At 36.7% G+C, this 17,092-nt stretch overlaps 1 protein-coding gene across 2 annotated transcripts; it reads left to right on the top strand.

The window, feature by feature from the left end:
* The first annotated feature begins 442 nt into the window (after positions 1 to 442).
* lrrc32 (leucine rich repeat containing 32) lies at positions 443 to 16,983 on the top strand. Of its 2 annotated transcripts, none has more exons than XM_007563890.2 (3): positions 443 to 804; positions 6,707 to 6,800; positions 12,184 to 16,983. In XM_007563890.2, the coding sequence occupies exons 1-3, from the start codon at positions 797 to 799 to the stop codon at positions 14,047 to 14,049; spliced, it is 1,968 nt and encodes a 655-aa protein (XP_007563952.1). In that variant the 5' UTR covers positions 443 to 796; the 3' UTR covers positions 14,050 to 16,983. The 2 variants fall into 2 exon arrangements, with proteins under 2 accessions (XP_007563952.1, XP_007563954.2); XM_007563892.2 differs by lacking the exon at positions 443 to 804 and adding an exon at positions 4,032 to 4,211.
* The last annotated feature ends 109 nt before the right edge of the window (positions 16,984 to 17,092 follow it).

Genomic DNA, 17,092 nt, shown 5'->3' with positions numbered 1-17,092 from the left:
CACGTTGATATAATTTGGCAGTCTACAAAAATTAACTTTGATTTGATGGATCAAATAAAATATAAGCACACAAATGTTATCTTGAGGGTTTGATTTCTGTAGCCTTTTAGAGTCCAGAGCGCCACAGAAATGCTTATGGCGGACCGAATTTGGCCCACGGACCTTCACTTTGACATGCGGATTTAAAAAAAAATCCCTTTAAATTCTACAATGAATTGATTGGGAACAAATTGTATTAACAAACTTTAGTCCCACTGACTTGAAGTTATTTGTTGGTCCAATCACTGCATTTGTTCAGAAATAAAGACTTTAAAACATCAGTTTGTGTGTAATTAGTTTATATATTGTGGTTAATTTAAAGTAACTTAAATAATTTATTAAATGGGTTTGGAATATGTGCTTTTAAAAATGCGCAGTAGGCTCCAGTGCGTGGACATCACCAGCAGGTGGCAGAAGACTCCAAAAGGTGAGAGCAACACATCGTCCTCGTTTGCTCCTCAAGTTACTGATAAAATGTGCTACGAACTTTCTCCTCAGCTCTTTGTGTTTATGTTAGGAAATACAGAAAATGAAGGAATACCTTAAACTTGTATTCGAGTTGTCGCTGCGAACAGCTGCTGCACCTGAAGCGAAAAGGAAACAAACAAACAAAAAAAAACTCCGGGATTCCCGGTGGGATGGATAAATCCCCTTACGTACAGGTGTAATATGATGCAAGGAGATAAACGGTGATGGAGAAAAGGGGGGTGAATATGAAACCAAACCAGCTGTTACTGTGCGAGAGCCAGCAGACAACATGTTCAGGTAAGAAGCTTCTTGTTGCTTTATTTAGACTTTTTTTCAAGTTGTGTTTGTTGGGAGTGGGATGTAACCCGAGTACTTCCTGCACCGACACTAACGGGGAAAAAATACTTTTTTCCCCCTCATTTCTTCTTGATTAAATTACGACATTATACTTTAGAAATGTTACTGTGACGGAAAGCAACTGGTAAATATCCAAACTTGAAGTGTATCTGGTGTCTACTCGGCGAATGAGTTTGTTTCAGAAATGTTTCAGCACGGCTCCGCACCATTTAACCGCCAGAGCGTCTAGCGACGCGCCGAAAAGGCGGAGTCACTGACTCCAACCAAGGTGACATCCCAAATATATATTTTTAAATGTGTGATGAATTAAAATAAATCTGCAATAAATACATTCAGTAAATAAAAATGTATAATTTCTTACACAATAAAGTTATTAAATGTTTAAATGAATCTAACTTTAATTTATTACATAAAATCATAAAAATATTTGTTTATTTAATGTTTCATCTGCTGCAGTCCATAATGGAATAACTTAAACTGTCACAAGGATGCATGATATATCAACATTTAACATTGCTATCGGCCAATGTTAGGCTTTTTTTTTTAGCATGTCGCTTCAATCACTAAAACCTGGCCAATATTAATAACTCGTAGTGATGCAGCAGGATTCTGAGGTTTTTAACTGAAGCAGAAATGTCAGCACAGCAGTGATGCTTTTTCTCTGTATTTCTGGTGAATTCTTGGTTAAAACAAGTTTGTTCGTAAGTCAGTGAAGTTATTCAAAGTATGCATAACTTTGAATAACCATAAAGTTATTCAAAGTTATGCATTTTACTCTTTATGTAAGAGTAAAATGTACTCTTACATTTTACTCAAGTAAAAGTAGGGATACTTCCTAATGAAATTACTCAAGTAAAAAAAAACTCCTAAAAGTCAATTTTTTTCCCCCAAGAATTTACTCGAGGAAATCTAACTGGTTACTACCCAACTCTGAATGTATATAAGTGTCTTTGTTTGTTTGTTTTATAGAGCGTGCCATGGCCCCTTCAGGGCACCACTGAACATCACAGCTGCAGACCAATCAGAATAAATTTTGAATATTTCTTTTGACTTTTCAATCAGGAAAAGACTTTTAATAATCAGTTTCGGTTTGTTGCATTAAATGTTAACTTTGAGTTTATTTTTTTAAGTCATTGTGTTTTATTGTCAGCACATCCATGGATCTTTTTTTAGTTCAGCTTGATGCAGCGTTGAGGGGTTTGACCGCACCACAATATTAGTTCATATTTTAAATGTTATTTAAAGTAGCTAAAAGAGGAACTTGAATACAGTCTCAGCATATTTTTCAATTGTTAATAAGAATAACTGATTAATATATTAGCCAATCATGAGGAAGATTGCTGACAGTCATGTAGGCTCAGACACGTGATGTCACCGCTGAAGAAGCTGCTTGTTGATAAAGTGACAGCATGAGAGCCAGGCTTATAATAGTTTTAGATTTTTTATTATAGTTCATTTTATTTCATTTCGACTTGCTGTTTGTCTAATTCAGTTAGTTTTAATTAGTTTTTAGTGTTATTATTGGTTAAATATTTAGTTATAGTTTAGTTTTTATGAGTTGCAGTAGTAGTTTGTTTTTCATACTTCGGGAAATTTTTAAGTTCATAAAGGTCAAAGTTTTGTGATTATGTATATATGGGTAATGAATATTCAACAGAAAAAATGTATTCAGTTATTATTGATCAACCAGCTGACTCTGCTATTTTATTCCAACTGTTGCTGTTGCCATTTTTGTGAATTAGCGTAAATGCCGCCTGGAGGATTATGGAGCGCTGTAATTTGCCAACAGCTGATGAAAACTGATGGTGTGGGGAAAAAATACATTTCACATCAGTTTGAAAAGTTAATAAATTGATTCATAAACACACAAATTAAGGACATTATATCTATCATTTCAAACGCACAATAAACACACATTATAGTTCCAGTTAGTTGTAGACTTTCCCCGTTAATTTCAGTTCTTATTTATTTCAGTTAACGGAAATGTTTTCTCAATTTCAGTTTTGGTTATTTCGTTAGTTTTAGTTAACTATAAGAGCCTTAATGAGAGCTTGTCATTGAAATGTAAAAGACGACTTAAAGTCCAGGCGGCCCAACTGTAAAAGCAAAACAAAAACTAAAGAATGTCAAATTAGATTAAAGCTGCTGGTGGAAGCAGAGGGGCTTTTCCAGAGCAGATGATTCCTCTGGGTTCAGCTGAGCTGAATGGGGCTGGTGTGGTTAGAAGGAGTGAACATGGTGGACCTCAGTCAGTACATCTCTCAGTAAATGTTATTTGAACTGCACATCTCAGCAGCAAGGCAGTTCAAATGATGAAGCACCTGTGATTGGATGGGAGCAACCTGAATGTCTGTTTGTCTGCTTCACTCCATCCATCCATCCATCCATCCATCCATCCATCCATCCATCCATCCATCCATCCATCCATCCATCCATCCATCCATCCTTCCATCCTTCCTCAATGTTCTCACACAGATTTTTCTCTTGGTTTTTTTTCACATTGGAATGTTGGATTAAAACCTCTCCTGAAAGGCATCCTAAACAAATTCACAAACCGCTTCACCGAGGCAGCAGCTCCGGGTTTCCTGCCTTTTTCTAAGTCTGGTTTCAGAGCTCCACATGCTCAGAAAAGGTTTGACTTGGGATAAAAGATACTTTTATTTTAACATCTTTCTGCTGCTTCAGGCTTTAGGAGAAACATTTTAATGATTTTCCTGGGAATGATGGGAGTTTTAATCACATTTTCCCATCAGGATGAGACATGCCTTCACTCCTTTGAGACTCTTTTTATGTACTGTAACCCATTAGTATTACAGTGATCATTTATAGTTTGTTTATAGTGTGGTTTTGGCAGAGAAAAAGCCACATGACGGCTCCCTCTGACTCCCACAGGCCTGAAAGGGAGTCGATCTCTCTCTGTGTGGAGACACCAAAACATCCCCAAATAAGGACGCCTTTTTTTAAAAGAATGCAAATACATAGAAGGTTGGGAAGGTTCAGTTTCAGCTAAAATGCCCGAATTCCAACTGCAGAGGTTCGAGAATAGTTTTTTCTCACTGGGAAACTGGAAAAGTGGGAGTTTAGGGGGTTTGTTCCTGGACTTCCCCAGCCCCTTATTTGGCAGTTTTCCTCCTGGGTGGCGAGAGGGCGGAACTGGGCGGCACGGCTCTCAGAGGGACACGATGGCCGGTCGGGTCGGCAGACGCGGTCGCCCCGATGCAGAGGCAGCAGTCAGCTGAGAGCCGTTGGTGTGCGGTGCCGGCAGCGAGCTGCGAGTGGGTGCGTAAGGATGTAAAACCAGCGTGGTCAGGAGCCACTGAAAAGAAGAAGATTAGTCATCCGCTGAGGTAAATGGAGAGAGAGAAAACTGGTAATGTGGGATGTTTGTTTTTAAGAAAGTGGCACACAGGGCACCAAGACTCAGAGTTTGAGCGAGAAACGCTTGGATTTTTCAAGAAACTCCGTCAGATGCCAAAAATAAAAAATATAGTTAAATGTTGATTTTTTTTTTTCTTCCCCCACGCTGAAACGATTAATCGTGATGAATCGATTTTTGAAATAGCCACAAGCTAATTTAGCAATTGATTAATTGCTATCTGGAGTTTACAATCTCAGAAAACTTAATTTGGAGGTTTCATATCATTTCCAGACTGGCCTCTGATGTCACCCTGAACATTACAGGTTGGGTCTGAAGAATAATTTAGTAATTGATTAATGGTTAATTGGAGTTTACTGACTCAAAAAAAAAATACTGAAAGAACAACATTTTACATTTAAGATTACAAAAGTTTATTTGTCTGGAAATATGTTTTATTCCTAGAACTCCTCAAGTGGCATAGATTTAGCTTCACCTGGTTCATAAATATATAAGGCCTCAGCTTAAAAGTATAGTCTTTTGCTTCTAAAGGAATGCTATGTTATTGCATTTTAGACAGTAAATTTTTTATTTTCCTATTTAAAAAAGAATTGAATTATTATTTATTTAAAATTTTATGTATTTTTAACACTGTACAAAAAAGGCTTAAATGGTTAAATGAAAAATGTTCAAAATACAGGAATTGTGAATCTGATTAATCTTCTCATCATTAGAATAATCAATTACTAAAATGACTTGCAGCCCTCTGCTTTTATCAAAATCTTCCACCAAGGGCTTCATATGAGAGTTTTTCAAACAATAACCTGCTTTTAAAAGACATTGATTTTTAATTAGCTCTGTGATGGAGTTTTATGTCTTCAGATTGAAAATCTGACTTTGTTTTAACAGAAAATATGATGAACCAACACAAAGACGTCTTCAAATCTTTGTTTAGTTTTCTTTGCAAAGTTACCTCAGCTGAGTCAGACTGGATGGACAACATCTGCAAACATCAATTTTCACATCTTGCCAGGGACTCTCAGTTGATTTCAGGTCTAGACTTTGAGTAGGCCATTCTAACACTTGAACATGCTTTAAACAAATCCACTTAATTGTCATATGTCTTCATACTGGAAGGTGAACCTCTGACCCAGTCTCCAATCTTTTTCAGCCTCTATCCACCTTGTTTGTTCTTGTTTATTGTATATTTATTACAGCAACACAAACTAACACTGAACATTTTTGAGAAATGCACATTTGGATTTAAAGGGAAAAAAACCCCATTAAGAATTATGTTTTAATCAAAAGGAAACTTTGCGTGATTATTTATTTTCCTAATAATTGCTGCAAAACAAATATTTAAAATTTTAAAATTAGTTTATTTTTCCTTCTCTCTTTGAAAAATTGGAGAGCCAAGACAACATGCACTTGCAAAAAATAACCTGCAAAAACACAATCTTACTAAGTATTTCTGTCCAGTTTCTAGGGCAAATATGTTAGTACATTTGAAACAGGACAAGACATTTGTCTTGTGTTCTAAATAAAATAACCTGCCAGTAGAACTAGTACCTTTCCATCAACATGAAAGGTACTAGCTCCTTTCATATTGAATATGTTTTGTCTTATTTCAAGTTTACATAATATTTAGTGTGTCTGCAGTGTGCAGTTTAAATAAAGTAGATGTGTATTGATCTGAATTCACGGTTGCAGTAAAAGTTGTTTCATTCAAAGACTTTAAGCTCTAAATGTGCTTTATTTCTTCTGATTGCTCTTGTTGAGAAGGTTTAAGAAAAATCTCAGCTTGAGATGAAGACACTTTTGGTCTTTATCAGATTCATAAACTGTGAACCCCCTCTCCATTAAAAACCACCCGCCCAGCTTTAAGATCTGTGGCTTTATTCTCGCTTTAAATAAAATCTGTTTCTGTGCTCCTCTTCCTTTTAGGCTTGCCGGTTTACATGAATTTAACTTACTGTGAATCAAGGAAATTGTGTTCTTCTTTTTCAGCACAACAAGGCGTTTGTTTCACTGACATTTCCATGTGCTTATCAGCGTATCATTACCATGGGTACTTACCATGACTTCAGTGCTAATTACTCCCACATTGTCTGTCTGCTCTGCACTGTCACACGTTGTTTTGTTTTGTTCAGAAATCGTGACTCATCATAGTCTGACAAAACAGTCTTCATAGCTTGTTTCAAAACAATAAGCCTCAGCTAAATGCTGAGAACCAATGGAAACCCGTTGATTGCTTCGTCATTCTCCATAGTACCACAGAAATGCAATGCAAGAGAAGTGCCGCGGTGTTTCTACAAAGGAGAAAAGCCCCTTCTGTTTTTTAGGCGCAAAAATAGCACTGTCAAAGGTCAGCATGTCACGATCTACGCAAGGCCCGCTTCCTTCCCCTTTTTTTTTTTTTCAGCCGTATCACCTACAGCATGCTTCCTGAGTGTCTGATTTGTGTGATCTGGGCTCTCTTTGCTGCAGGACCATGGCCGCCTTCCAGCTGCTCTTCCCGCTGTGGGCCAGCTGTGTGGCCGTGGCCGCACATCCTTCCCAACACATCACTCCATGCCAAGTTGTAAGTACCAATCCTGGCAAATGGGGGGGGAAATTGGCTGATTTGACTTTGGAAAATGATTTTTTTTATTTGTTTGTGTCGATTGGAGTCATTTTGTACCACCAAACCATTCATAACATTCTGTTTACCTGGGGTGTTGAACTTAATATCTCATGTTTTTTATCACCAGCTTGTCATGTAAGCATTTCAGGAATTCAGCTTGTGTTTATATCGCTGTTAAAAGATTTAAAGTTCAATGTTTATCTGATACGTGAAAGATTTTAGTGCTCATATTTCATCTGTAAGCCTCTACAATCGTTTCCAGATACACTACCAGCAGATTGTTTTTTTGCTTTCAGATTATTTTAGACTTTTCTACACTGCAAAAACACAAAATGTTACAAAGTATTTTTGGTCAGGTTTCTAGTACAAATCTGTGTTGTTTTGTAGTGTTATGTAATGTTGTTATTGTCTGAGAATCTGCATTTTTTTTTCTTTTTTAACTGAATTTAAGATGTTTCTTAAGAGGTACACTGCAAAAACGCAAAGTATTTTTGGTCTTTTCTAGTGCAAATATCACAGTACACTTGAAATAAGACAAAACTAACAACTTTTAAAGAACATATAGGAGCTTGTTTATGAAACAATCACTTCATATTCATTAAAACGTATATTTACTTATAATTAGATATTTTTCTTATTACAAGTGAAATAATCTTCCAGTGGAAGTAGTAATTTTTTTATCGATATTTAGGAATTACTTGCATACACAAGCTCCTATATTTTGCTTAAAAGTTACTTGTAAGTTAGTTTTGTCTTATTTCTACTGAACTAAGATACTTGCACTAGGAACTAAGCTGAAAATATTTGATAAGATTTGTGTTTTTGCATTCTAGAAGATAAAATAATCCAGAAAGTCACTTGCTGTTGAGGCATTTTACTGTCTCAACACTGGGAAATCAGCTTAATCAGTTATTTTGTTATTTTGTTTCAGGTTTGCACTTAAATGTCTGGAACTATATGTACCACAGTTAAGGCTGTCTTTTGAATGTAATTTGGTTGCAAAAGCAGACATACAACAGGTGTGTAAAGGATTTGGTTTGCAAGGAGATGGCATGTCTAGAATGGCACAGTTAGATATGGTGGTTTAATCGACTTTTACAATTGATTGGCAGTCACTACAGACATCGACTCACAAGGATGACTAATTTCCATGGAAATAACAGAAAATACGTAAGAAGGCTTGTCATGATGTTAAATAATTGCGGAAGTTGAACTGCAGTCACACTCCTGGTTTCTTGCAGAAATCCACGCGATGAATTTAACCTGTAACATTATATTAAAGGCAAAAGATTATATGCGAATAAGTCAGAATCATATGGAAGTTAATGTTTGTCACTTTCATTTGATGAGGTCATGTGTGTGGCTATAATTATCCAGATATCAGTTCCAGTTTCACTTCTGTGATTTTTACAACAGGGACAACATGATAAAAATAGCACCTCAACAAGCCTTTCTCTTCTTTCTGTATGTTATCCTTTATGTATTTGATAAATACCGGCAAACCCAAACACACAAACAGTATTTGCAAACATTATGTAAACCATAGTTTTTTTAAGACAATTGCGGAGGAAATTTATGGGGATGTTCATCATTTGCTCTAATACGAAGGGAACAATTGATTTAGATTAAAATGAGAGAGAAACAATATTGCTGAACCTAAACCTTTGCTTGTTATTTCAGTTTTAATCAGAAATTAACTGTAGTGCTAACGGTTTGCTAGCGCTGTGCTAGCGTTACCACTGCAGCAAAGCTAGCAGCTTCAGAAAGTTAGAGACATAGCAGTTTAAAACTCCCATAAGGTATGATTTTAAAATTGAAAATGTATTTTATTATTACATTATGTATTTGATTAAACCAAAATTAATACAAACTGAATTTTTAAGATTTTTCTGTTGACAGGCTAGCTTTAGCACGAGAGCAAAGCTGAATATCTTTGGATATACAAGTTGAATACTTAGCAGCTTAACATTCTGTTTTAAAAAGTTTGGTATACTTAAATGTTATTATTTTGTTATTAAAAAAAGTTTAAATCACCACCTCTTCATGTTTTTGTACAAGCTAGCATTAGCTAGCTGCTACAGAAAATTAGAAAGTATTCAGCTAAGATTCAATTTAGCTGTGGCTTTTGAATATTATTGATCTAGTTCATGATTTGCTAACATTTGAAAGATTTTTTAAATAAATTGTAAAGCAAGAACATAAAATGCGTAAAAGAGTCGCCACCATGTTAAATAACTTTAGAGGTTAGCAGTAGACCTTGGGATTTCTTCATTTTGTTCTCCACTTGTCTCCTTTTAAATTTTCCAACAGAAATATTATGTATTCAGTATTTGAGAGTTGCAGCTCGTTTTAATTACTTTTGAAACGCACTACATATGATCAGTATTCATAGGTTTTCTCCATTTTTAATCTCTTAAATGGCAAGTTTAGCAATTAAAGTATATTTATTTCTGATAAAAATAATACAAGATTCCTTCCCATATTCCCTTGAATTTATATCGGATTAGATTCCTCTGTTTAGTTTAAAAACAGAAGACTTCAAGTCAAATGTATTCGGAAAATTAAAATTTACCCTAAAATTAATAACCTGGGCCACCATTTTTTCCATTTGCATAAAGACATCCAGAGTTATGCAAAAATAGCCAACCAAAAAATGTTCAGGCACCCAGGAAGTCGCTATTTTGTTCTTTCTGAAACCAAGGAGACACTTTTTTTAACTTGAGAAAGTAAATGAAAGGCAAAAGCTTTTATGTGAACCGTGTGGGTTACTATAAATATCTAAATTTCAGTTCCAGTTTTACTGCTCTTACTTTACCGCTGATGCTACCTCATCATATGTCATGAAAAGTACATACCAGTTTTACTTTATATATTTTGCTGCATTCATATTGGAATACGAAGAAAACATAAGCATTTACACACCTAAAAAAAATAAATTCCTACTTTTCAAGACTACAGTATCAATCATTACCAACTGCATCTCTAATAATGTAAAATGAATTTAACATAATCTTTTCAGACTTTCTGTTCTTACTCTTCTGGTTTTGAATTAGTCACAAAACTTATGTTCTAAATATTCAAATACGCCTTAGAAAAAGTAAACTTTGGGTAGTTTCCCAAACTCTCTTCACACCTCTGCAAGTAGAATATAAGATGTCAGGAAGTAAATCATGCATTTAGATTATTTTTAACCTGCCCTGGTCAGTTTATGTGAGAATGAGCTGAAATGAACAATTGCATTTATGTTCAAGATAGTCACGGCTGTAGCAGTGTAGTCAGCTGGTGATGTCCCAGGGTTTCAGACAACAATTGAGGTCTATGAAACAGAGAAATAGATCTGGTAAGATAACACTTGTCAGACTAGCAGTGTGTCATTTTTAAAAGGAAAATTGAAAGAATAAGGGGAAAAACGCAATTACTGCTCTACTGTGTCAGTGTTGTGCACCTACTTAACTGAGTAAAATGTATGTAACATCAAGGTTTATGACTTTTGAGAGGAGTTGAAAATCGCAGGATATCAGGAATGAATAGGTCAAAAATATGGACATTGACATTCAGGAAGGTTTCAGGCACTCTCTGCATGGCTAGGGGTCAGGAAGACCTTCAGCATTCCTGGTTTGTTTTTTGGTCTGACGTCCTGTGTTGCCTGTTGCTTCCCGTCTCTTTCTCCCTCCTGTCCGGTCATTTCTGTTGCCAACTAACAAGAGCTGCAAAACAAGTCTCTATTGACCATACCTGAACTCTTTTTAAGCAGTTCAAAGCTGGTACATTTAAGGTTTAGGGTATAAAATTTCTTTATAATGCAAAAAAAAATTGGGGAATTTACTGCAGACTCTTTAAATTGGAGACCAATGGGGCTGCTTTTGTGAAAATTGGCAATAGGAAATGTACATTGATGTGAATGAATTTTACCTACTCTCCTTTCCAGAACTGATTGGAGAATTTTCAGGAATGAACAGCATGTTAAAGATCATGGGATAGCACCTCAGTTGAGTTTACAATTAATATTGGGCTTTATTTTGCATCTGTTCTTGAATTTCTTTATGTTAAAGCATAATTTGCTGCTTTTTGAGATATTTTAGCCTACTTGATTTTGTCAGTTGGGTGTGACTGATGAAACTGAACTAAGCTTTCCAAAGAATGTAGTTAATTAAAATTAATCTGTGATTCGAGACACAAGGACAGAATGTATGTATAATTACAAAAAGAAAACACAAACCCTTTGTTTTCTAAAGATGCTATGACTAAATCTGATGTGTAACGTCAGATTTAACAGAAACAGGCTTGTGGATACAATTTGTCTGAGATTAGAAACATACTTCACCATCACAGAGAATGGACTCAGCTTTCTGTGGCATTTTCTCATCAGTCTTCCCTGTTTGTTCCTCCATGCCTGATAACAGATACAAGATGTTTTGCCCTTGAGTAAATAGACCGGCATGTTTGTTTACACCCATCTCTTGAGCCCTAAAGAATGCCCGTTTCATAACACCGCAAATATGCTAGGAAGTTAAATGTAGTCGAGTGGAAGAGAAAACAGGGGAGGAGACGGCTTTATGAGCTGTTTTTGGACAGGCTTTTTGGGGCCATGTGGTTTCTGTTACAAGCTACACCTAATGAGTTAAATGCTTGATTTTATTAGGGTGGGAAATAAATGGATAATGACATAGAAATAAAAATGTGTGTCATGTTTTTGTTGTTGCTAAAAAATATTTTTTTTCCTTTTCTGTTAATTCAGTTTAAAAGAAACAGTCAATGGTCCTTTTTCTCAGACTAACTCACCAGCTTGTGTCTCAAAGGACTTTATAGCTGCCAGAAGATTGACTCTGAAATTATTGTTCTGCTTTAGACGTTTAAAGGCCTTGTAGACATGTAGCTGGGTCTTTATAAAAGCAGATATGTCCGCTACATTGCTTAGTTTAAGAAAAGTATTCATCCACAAAACCCCACTGAATTACACCCCAGAATTTTGTTTTAAACATGCCAAATCCATTGGAGGCAGTGGAGTGCAAAGCTAAAACCTAGGTTAGTCAATCTCAATGCTTCCAAAAAAAACACAACTTCCTGTTAGGAATGAAACATGGTGCCAGGAGGTTCATTTGTGTGGTCTGACAGAGAGGTCAAACTACTTTTAATAACCATTTTAGAATATAAAATTTATAAAACACAAGACGGTGTGCTTTAGTGAAATAAAATGGAGTGTACGTGTGAATAAATGGCCAAATGGTTTCCTAGATATCCGTCTACATGTGGACTAGGCCTTAGCCTGAGTTACGCCATGGTAAAGAAGTCTGGCCTTACGATGAATTAATCAAACCCTTGTTTTTGTCTTTGTTTCCAGGTCCAGATGGATGTGTTCTGCAGCGATCTAAGTCTCAGGAGCGCACCACTCAATCTTCCTCAGGGAGTCCAAATGCTGGATCTTTCTCGAAACCAGGTTCAAAACCTCTCGTTGGAAACTTTAGGCTTTTACACTGGCCTTCACCAACTGAACCTTCATTCCAACAAGATCCACTTCATCCAGCCAGGACTCTTCAAAGACATGAAGGATCTGAGAGTCCTGGATCTCTCCCAGAATCACCTGAATGTTTTCGCACTCTCCAAAATAAGAGTTGGACCTCTCGCGGCCGTGGAGTCATTGGATCTTTCAAGCAATGGATTGTACACAGGTATGTCAGACTACTTCCTGGCTGAATCCCCATCTCTGGCGAACCTTTCACTGGACAGCAACAGCATCACAAAAATTGCACAGAACACCTTCAGTGGATCAGCATCTTTGAGGAAAATTAGTCTCCACAACAACGTCATCCTGGAGATAGAAGATGGAGCTTTTGACTCTTTGAATCATCTGACTGAGCTCGATTTATCTAAGAATTCAATCACTTGCATCCTAGACTTCAATCTTTACAACTTGGAGGTCCTCAATCTCAGCAAGAACAGCATTGAGTTTTTCCACAGTGTAAAGTCAGATAATTCCTTTAAGCTTCGCTCTCTGGATCTGAGTGAAAACAAAATGCTTTGCTTCCCTCTCCTCCCAGAAAAGAATGTGCTTGAATTTCTGAACATTTCGCGAAACCATATTCAGACTCTCAACACCACAGGGAGTGTCCTGAACCTCACAAATTTATATGATTTAAAATTCCTGGACATGAGTTTCAATAAACTCAAAAGTTTACCTGAGATTTTCTTTTCCAATATGGAATCCCTTGAAGTCCTCAATGTGAGTAACAACTGTATCAGCTCGTTTTCAGTCACATCTAAAGACATCCTGCACAAGGTGAAGGTCATCAATCTAAGCCATAATTCTCTGCAGACTTTGACGTTTGGGAAAAACTCCCTTCACTCCCTGAAAAAGCTCTTTTTACAGGGAAACGACCTTGCTGTCCTAGACCAGCAAATATTTCAAAGACTGCCCAGCATCAAGTACCTGCAGCTCCAGCAGAACAATCTGCAAATCTGTAACAGTGAGCAAAACCAACATGGGTTAATGCTGAAGGAACAAAACCACCAGGATCCAATTGGTTGTGTATCATTCTCATCTGTTAATAACCTGCACTTCCTGTACCTCTCTGGAAATAATCTGAGGAGCATTCCTGCAAAGGCGTTTGTGAACACCCCTCTGAAATTACTGGACTTGTCCTTAAATCCAGGATTAAACATGCACAAGGACTCCTTGTTTGGCTTGGAAGATTCACTGGTCCATCTGCTGCTGAGGGAAAACAACATGTCAAGCCTAAGCGCAGACCTGACCTCCCTGAAGAGCCTCAAACACGTTGACCTGTCCACCAACCAATTGAACACCCTACCGACCTGGAACAAAGACTCCGCCATTGAGTCCTTGAACCTGCAGAACAACAACCTGGTCACCCTAGACCAATCCACCGTCCTCGCCTTGGAGCGCTCCTTAAAGACCCTCTACATGGGCTCCAACCCTCTGAGCTGCTGCAACAACCTGGGCTTCCTCCACACGGTGCAGCACTCCACGATCGTTGTTCCTGACATCGAGACCGTGACTTGTGTTCACGAGGAGTCTCCGGAGCCAGTGAACATTGAGAAGCTGACCCGAGAAATGTGTCACCAATCAGATGCCCCAAACTACACAGCGGTTGTTGTGATAACGTTGTTAGTCGTGATTATCCTGCTGGTGCTGCTGGTTAAATGTTTTCGAGCAAGGAGACGGAAGCGCAGCAGAGGCTTTCATGCGTAGCAAGACAGTCACATTCAGAGTCAAAAAGTTCATGAGACTGTTGAAGGATTTAAATGTGAATGTGTAATCTGGAGATTCTCAGAGACTTCATGGACTATTTGACGCTCTGGGTTTGGATTACAACTACAAAGAGCCATCACGAGTTGACAAACACAGCTGTCAATCAGGCACATCTCCTACAGGAAGTCGTGGTTGTGGAGTACAGCCTAGATAACAAAAAGACAAGCCAATGAAGGCCCTAGTTATTGTTATATTTTCTTACAACACAAGGCTGGACTTTTTGACTGAGTTTTATGTCAGTTTCATGCAGCTTTGTTTAAGGAACCCAAGGTTTCAATCTTCCTGTGCTCACTTCTTCAGGACTTTACACCAGAAACCAGAAACTGTCACCAGCACCAGTGCAGAGCTTTAAAGCCAATATTTTTATGGGTGTTGCTTGAACAAAGAAAAGTCATCTCTATGCCTGAAGGAGCAGTGTTAAATGATTATTTTTTGTACCATGTTGCATTCCTGATACCTATTTATTGAATGTAGAACCAACACTAAACCACTTTGAGTAGACCGTAGCGTCAGGAGACCGGACTGAAGTACTCTTCTGCTGTTGCAAGTCATATTTTCAGAAACATGCTCTGAGGATGATGGATTTAAATTTATACCAGTCTCTTATCTATATGTGAAGTTTGTTGCAAAGCTAAAACTTGCTTTAAAAACTTCAGCAAGCACCAAAAGGTTGGCATAAATACAGGAAATAATCTATAAAACCAAAGAAGGATAGGGGTACAAACCTTTAAATGTGTGAGTTGGTACATTTGTTGAAGCTGTACCCTGGACTCATGATAAAAATATTGAAATGATCAACTCATAAATATAGATTTTAGCACCATAAGGGACTTAGAGTAGTACTTATTTCATAAAAGTGTTTTTTCCAGAACTTCTTAGGTTGAAATGGTCTCAAATTTCAGGCATACCACATTGTCATTGATTCCCAAGTTTATAAGTATGGACTGGTTATAAAGTATCAAAGTTTTTAAAACATCTTAATCATCCTGATTCTATAGATTAAAGTAATTTCAATGAGTCACCAGAGGTGTTACCTCTCCTCCACATGTTGCTGTGCAACAGGTGACTACTACATATGTGGTAGTGTTGAAATTTTCCCAGTTGTGTAAAACTGTGTTGAGTCATGGTGTGGGAGTCAAAAAATCCAATTAAGCTAAGTTAAGCTGTTAAAGGTCCTTCAGGGGACTGGTGTTGCTAATTAGCCATGGCTACAAACACTGTGATTCAGACATCGGATTGTTTTGATCTGTATTTCTTCTGTTGGTCCCTTTCAAATAAACGGTAAAATGAAATAAATTAGCCTGCTTAGCTACAGTTAGCATGCTATCAGCACGGTGGCTAGCAAAGCAGATAGTCTGTTAAATTAACCACCTAATATCGGCTTGTTACGTATTATTATGCTTTAAAGAGTAGAAAAACTAAAATGGACAATAATCTTCTAAAAAAATTGGTGTTTATTTGAAAACAGTTTTCCACATTATTCAAATGTTCTTTAGTCTACGTAGCAAAATAATAAAAAAAAGAATATTAGCAATAGATAACATTATTATACCTGTTGCAAATGAAATCAGCCGAACAATTTTACACATCTTTGTTTTGAATTTTTGTGTTAATGTCGTAAAATCACACTATTTAAACTCGAGATTATCATTCTGTCCAAAATCAATCGCCAAGAAGTACTTGGAAACAGCTTTTGGTTGGATGGAACATTTCAGAAAGCCATGCTTTAAAACTCTTCACTGGACAACTGATACAGTCGTTACTGATACAGACGTTACAGATACATATGTTACGAACATACAGATGTTAGTCATTATTGAAAACATTTTTGAAGTATACTGGGCCAAGATTTTCTAGTTTGTTGCTGTTTGTTGTTTTAGGGCTTTAGGGGCGGGGGCGGCCATGTGGTATTTATTTGGTCATGTGATGGTGATAGGGATGCAGGACAGCATTGTAGGATGTTTAGCAGGAGAAGTGAAGCAATTTCAGTGATGTGGTTGGTTTTTCATAGTTTTGAAACTGTAGGTGAATTAATGCATTCCTAAAATTGAGTAATATTTCTTGAGTTTTATATTACTGGTTTCACAATGTTCCTGAAGCTTATTTTAAGATGATATTTTTCTCATAACCAACACTTTTCTTTTTTTCTTAGAGTCCTATATTTTACAATCTTATATTTTACAATGTTAAGTACTTTGATTCTCTAATAAATATTGCTAGAGGTGGTATAACCATTTTAATGGTGACATAAACATATGGTTCACTATTATTCAAAGTGTACTGCAAGATATTTCCCTACAGCCTGATTCACAAAATGTTTTAGACATATGTAAACACATTACCTGTAGAGATATAACCAGTATCGCCTCTAAGTTTGAGTTTCGATTCCAGTCTTTTTGCAGATCTAAGTTGATCTTGGGTCTTCTTTAAATACAGATAATTGACTGGTATATATTTTCATCTAGCAAGTTTCAGAGTTTAAACAAAGTATCTGAATTGATCCTTTGAGAGCTAAAACCGACTGAAGGAGCTCAGTACTGAGATTGATTTCAGCGAAGAAAAATGATTTGTTTTTTTCAACTAAAAATGAAGAAAACACATCTACACAAAACAAAATGCTCTTTAGTTTTACAGAAGGGTTACATGAAGGTGTTTATCTAAAATGGCAATATACCCTCAGTGTAGTTTGCACTTTAACCTTGTATTTGTTTGGTGTTCTCTTTTGTGTCTGTAAACACTAAAACTATGGTTTGTATTCCTTCTATGAGTGAAAAGTAATTTATTTTGTTAACTGTGTGACTTAAAATGTTCTACAGCATGTTCTGTTGATGCCACACACTTGGTGCTCTTCATGTTAATAAAAATTTAAAAGTATGATTTTGGATCCTTTTTTTTACCAATAACATGGATACATGTTAAACCAGGGGTGGGCAACTCCAGGCCTGGAGGGCTAGTCTCCTGCAACTTTTAGATGTATCTCTAC

Source organism: Poecilia formosa, unplaced genomic scaffold (assembly GCF_000485575.1).
Source record: "Poecilia formosa unplaced genomic scaffold, Poecilia_formosa-5.1.2 Scaffold152, whole genome shotgun sequence".
Lineage (NCBI taxonomy): Eukaryota > Metazoa > Chordata > Actinopteri > Cyprinodontiformes > Poeciliidae > Poecilia > Poecilia formosa.
The sequence above is the reverse complement of the archived record's forward strand: the minus strand, read 5'-3'. Positions and strand labels throughout refer to the sequence as shown.